General features: G+C 40.9%; 1 protein-coding gene across 7 annotated transcripts; it reads left to right on the top strand.

The window, feature by feature from the left end:
* Nucleotides 1-363: 363 nt before the first annotated feature.
* On the top strand, nt 364-3,870 carry LOC127318498 (protein FAR1-RELATED SEQUENCE 5-like). 7 transcript variants are annotated; one of them, XM_051348974.1, is made up of 5 exons: nt 365-695; nt 1,058-1,149; nt 1,612-1,757; nt 1,846-3,122; nt 3,557-3,870. In XM_051348974.1, the coding sequence occupies exons 3-4, from the start codon at nt 1,617-1,619 to the stop codon at nt 2,668-2,670; spliced, it is 966 nt and encodes a 321-aa protein (XP_051204934.1). In that variant the 5' UTR covers nt 365-695; nt 1,058-1,149; nt 1,612-1,616; the 3' UTR covers nt 2,671-3,122; nt 3,557-3,870. The 7 variants fall into 7 exon arrangements, with proteins under 7 accessions (XP_051204936.1, XP_051204934.1, XP_051204932.1 ...); XM_051348972.1 differs by having other exon boundaries at nt 1,609-1,757; XM_051348975.2 differs by having other exon boundaries at nt 1,604-1,757.
* The last annotated feature ends 1,185 nt before the right edge of the window (nt 3,871-5,055 follow it).

The raw sequence follows: 5,055 nt of genomic DNA, 5'->3' as shown, positions 1-5,055 counted from the left end.
CTTCGTCACACCAACAGTTCTCAAATATTGTAGTAACTCTACAATAATTTAACCAAAAATCTAGGGGGCCAGACTTTGTTGTGAAGCTATGTCGGGAAGATTGTAACTCTCCTACGGTTTAAATATATCCTGGTTATCCTGGTTCAAACCGCAAAAAAATCTAGCGATCAAGGGCGTGGCGCCACGCCTAACTTCCTAGTAGTAGTAGTAGTAGTAGTAGTAGTAGGGGAACGTATCATGTGAAAATGAACTACATCCTGCAAATCTGAAAATTTGCGTCCGTCCCGTCGGATTAGATACGAACGGTCAGATCTCCTGTTCTGTTTCCACCATCCTGCGATTTGCAGAAAACCCCCTCATGTCTATTCTGTTCCTCTCCCGTCCCTATTCCATAGGACATCAGTACAGAACATCGAGATCCCCTTCTTCTCCACCTCTCAGCTCCCCATTCCCCAACTCAGATCGAGCAGGCGAGCACCATGGCTATGGTGCCCCACCCAGCTTAGTCCAGCATGCCAGATCTCGTGCCAGATAGATCTTCGCTTGGTCGCACCTCGTAGCCTCGTCCCCTCGCCTCCATGTGCGTTAGGCTGTCGATCGTGGGACGACGGCGAGCGCCGCCTTGACAATTAGGAGGTCTGCCGCATTGCCAAGGAGATCTGCAAGTTCTCCGCCTGTTCGACCTTGCTCTCCAGGTAATCTCCGGGGATTCTTCATCAGCAGATAGAATCATATGCATCTTCTAAAAGCCAACTTTAACTCAGCCAGTCTTCCAGTTTGATTGATCTGGATATTTAGGAGGGGGTTAACGGAGGAAGATTTTTTTAAATAAGAAATAAGAAGTGGATGTGAGGACTGGCTAATACTACTTACGAAATTTTGTATCTAGTGGGTGCATCAGAAAAAACATGTATTTATTTATGGCATGCACATTGGGAAATATTTGAGCATATATTGTTTCAGGATCACAATCTTTATTGATAGATAATTGTTGCCATTAAAGATCTGATCCTAAGTTCACGCTTTTGAATATGTCTGTTTTACCAATACTGTATAGGCAATCAGATATTCAGAATCTGGCTGTAAAAGAAGTGCTCTCGTTTAATTGGAAAAAAACTGAAGCTACGTAGTGTTCAGCTCTTCCAAGAGGTACAACTTTTTTTTCATTAGCACAAAAGTAAGATGGAGAAACATATATTACCACACTGTCATCATTTTCTTAATGGTTGTGTCATGATGATGATGTGGTCAGTTTAGATATCAGTTCAGTGTTTCATTGTTTGCATTCTGAATTCTGAGCTATATTTAGTAAAATGGTGAGCTTGAAATGCTTTTATTTTCAATAGAGCTGACATGTTCAGAGAAAGGACATAAGCAGTTTTTGCTGCATGTGACGCTGCACTTACACGATTTGCTAAACATTTACCAGTACATAAATTACTTGTACTGTGTTCTGTACTAGAACTTGGATTTTCTCCTACATATTCCATATTTGTTATAAGATTGATTATGTTTACCAGAAAATGATTCAAAATCATTGATGCAGAACGAAATCTGTTGTTTTCTCTGGTAATACATTCTGAAGTTGTCTTCTGTATGCAAGAATAGCAGCTTGTATGGATCACGTGGAGAGTGAGATGTCATCGTGTCCTATGGAAACAAAAGATTGTGCTGATGCTGAATCCATTGTTGTCACGAGCTCTACCATATCAGATTGCTTTAGTACGCCAACGAGCAGCAGGAGCATTCCATTTTGTGTGCGTATCTCTAGACTTCAATATGTTGTTCCATCTCTTGCATGGTTGTGGTTACTGATACTCATTTGATATTATAATCACATTTCAGATTACCTCCTGGACCCCTGAATGTGACGAGGCAAAAAAACCAGCCATAGGCATGGAGTTCAAAGATTTGGGTGAGGCTGAGCACTTCTACAAGTCGTATGCCCATAGTGTTGGTTTTTCTGTACGGAAAGGGCAGAGTAGAACCGTTGGAAATGAACAAGTGTGGAAGAGATTCTATTGCAATAGACGTGGCTGGCGATCAGAGAAAGAGCAAACCAAGATTAAGCGCAAGACAAAAGTTACTAGGTGTGACTGCCAGGCAATGATAACTCTAAAATGGAAAGGCAATAAATACATTGTGACAGCATTTTTTGAGGACCATACACATGAGTTAGCCTCGCCTAGCAAGCAACAATTCCTGAGATCGAATAGAGAAGTTAGTGACAGTGCAAAGAGTTCACTGTTCACATGCCACACAGCAAGCATTGGCACCTCTGCGGCCTACCGCTTACTTCGTGTCGGAGATGGTGGGTTTGCCAAAGTAGGTTGCACAAAGAGAGATTTTCAAAATTATCATCGCTACTTGAAATGCGCTATAAATACCTCAGATGCACAGATGTTCATTGACAATCTAGCTAGGAGGAAGGAAGCCAACCCAGCATTCTTCTTTGATTACATGCTGGATGAGAAGGGGCGATTGGTGCACATATTTTGGGCTGATACAACTTCTAGGAAGAACTACTCACATTTTGGAGACGTTATCTCTTTTGATTCAACATATACAACCAATCAGTATAATATGATATTTGCACCTTTCACAGGAGTGAACCACCATAAGCAATCAATATTCCTTGGACAAAACTGTGCAAAAAAAAGCCATGTTTGATGAAGATGGCAACCTCTTGGAAGAGAAGGCAAAGAGCCCCCTGGATTTAGCAATGGAAAACAAAACTTCTAGTGCACGTAAGGACTTCGAGGAATCCATTCGCTTGGCTGCACACTCAGTTGAAACCATGGACATAGTTACAACATGTCTCGCCAATCTTGTGGATACTATTAGAAAAATGGTTCCAGCGGACAAACAAACAAGGAAGGATGAATTTGAGTCTTTCCTCGGCTGTAGCATTCCTTCCCAAATTGAAATACATCCACCATCTGATGTTCGCTCTCCTGGGAAATGCAAGAGAATTAAAGGACACTTGGACAAGGGAGTGAAAAAAAGCAAGGTCGCTGGGGACAAGGAGAAGGGAAAGACAATACGGATGTGTTCTTTATGTCACCAGCTGGGTACACATGATAAGCGCACTTGTCATACAAAATCCACACAGTAGCATGCAGGTAATGTATCCACTCGTCTCCATTTTTGTTTTGCAAGTTTAAAATGACAACTCGTTTATTCAAAGGCTCGTCAACACATTCATGTGGCATGCTAAATAGTTGTATATTACCCAAGGTAATAATATATAGGGTGTATCTTCATTATAAGGTGATCGGTAAGTATAAAGCGATGTGCCCAGAACATCTTATCTGAAATTTTCGTGCCTGAATCCTGAGTGAAATGGTCTTTACCACTGGAAGTGCTATTTTACTAGTGGGCGAACACATGTAGTACAGAAATGTCAGTGGCAAATTAATAATATCCTGCAATTTTAGTACAGAAATGTTTCTGGGCTACAACAAAACCTTCTGCATAGATAATTTCTTGGAATTGATAAGATTTTTCTGTTGTCCTCTCATTGTCTACTCAGGAACCTTTTGAATTTTATCTGCAGATACTTGGAGCACAACTATGCATTTCCGTGGGTGCATTCAGAAGTTTGCCGCAAGATAGCAGTTGACCAGTTGTCTAGTAGTATTAGAAATATGTATATTATCTGGAAGTTATGTACTAATTGTTCCTTCCTAGAACTAATATGAATGCAATCTTTACACTGGCCACCTGATGGCTGATGCCATGTTTCATGTTTCCAGACGGTGGTTTCAGTCTTTCGGAAGGCATAGAGATGCTTAATTGATATCTTTTAACTTAATTGGTTTGAAGATTTATGCTGTTTGTGAAATAGAGAAAACCTGATGGCTGATGACATGTTTCGTTATCTGAAAGTTATGTATTATTATTTAATTATGCAGTTTGATTAGTCAGTTCTCGTTTTTACTTGACAAGAACACTAGTCCTAACTTTAACCAGAATAGAATATTTAAATCCGTTATCACGCACAGAAAAATCTGGTCAATCTTTTCAGCCCAACTTGTCAGATCATAGAACAATTGGCACAGGATGGTCCTGGAACAATTTAAGTGGCACAGGAAAGTCCAGCAACGTAAGGCACAGCATGTACTGGTGACGCTGATTTTTCAAGACAGAGATCTATGAAGGTCCTCACTGCAAACTGTGAAGTGTGGCTGCGGGCGCTTTTTTGTAAAACGACCATCAGGACCATCTGAACCACTGGTACATGATCCTACGGCCCATAACGAAAATTTCCAGATTTCCAGGATCTGGCCGTTTCCACCTGATACGCCCCCGTAGTAGGGGAAGTAGTAGTACCACCACTTTTTGGTGTTGGTTTTGCGCACATTAAATATTCAGTTATGTAGTGATATTTTTCAGTTAATTTTTTAAAAATGTGTAATTTTTGTATGAAACTATAACCGAATCTGATTAAGATGGGTGGTCTACATTTCACAAATTAATGAATGGATATTATGAATTACTCAAACATTGAGGCATTACTCAAAATTTGATCGAATCTAACAAGAATTGACCAAATTTTAGAACATGTGGGAAATGCTAATTCTGCAGACGAAAACACACTTAGCTAGGCCTTGACGGGACATGGGTGAACCGCTGCGTTGTTTGCTTGCACCCATCATGTCTGCGAGCTAGGCGAGTCAGCAAAAGCATGCAAAGCATTGTTGTCGTCCTTGATGTTTGGCTACTAGGCATTAGATCTTTTTTTTTGCGGGTAAAAGAGGATATATTAAGCAGACGGGGTTACATGGCGGTCTAGGTCAAGAGCCTGTAAAACACAGTCAGGTCCCGATCCTAGCCAAAAATCAGTTCGAGCTTCTGCTCTCGCAAAGTTTGCGAGGCAGTGACTAACCCTAACCTGCGAGCGATCCACTTTTACAAAGGAAACAATTCTACTAACATTAACCAGCAACTTAATCTCGTACAGAAGATTTATGAACTGTGAACGGTCTTGTGTTGTTGCCTGCACAGCCGAGATCAGAGTGGAGCAATCAGACTCCACAATTATTGGTTTCTCCG

The sequence above is a fragment of the Lolium perenne genome, chromosome 7 (assembly GCF_019359855.2).
Source record: "Lolium perenne isolate Kyuss_39 chromosome 7, Kyuss_2.0, whole genome shotgun sequence".
Classification (NCBI taxonomy): Eukaryota; Viridiplantae; Streptophyta; class Magnoliopsida; order Poales; family Poaceae; genus Lolium; species Lolium perenne.
Note: the sequence above shows the minus strand (reverse complement) of the source record. Positions and strands in the feature narration are given on the sequence as shown.

Excerpts from the sequence above, each read along its gene's own strand:
- LOC127318498 (XM_051348976.2), top strand. The coding sequence starts at position 1,617 with ATGGATCACGTGGAGAGTGAGATGTCATCGTGTCCTATGGAAACAAAA. Across the intron at positions 1,758-1,845 it reads GCAGGAGCATTCCATTTTGT|ATTACCTCCTGGACCCCTGA; the intron begins GTGCGTATCTCT and ends ATCACATTTCAG.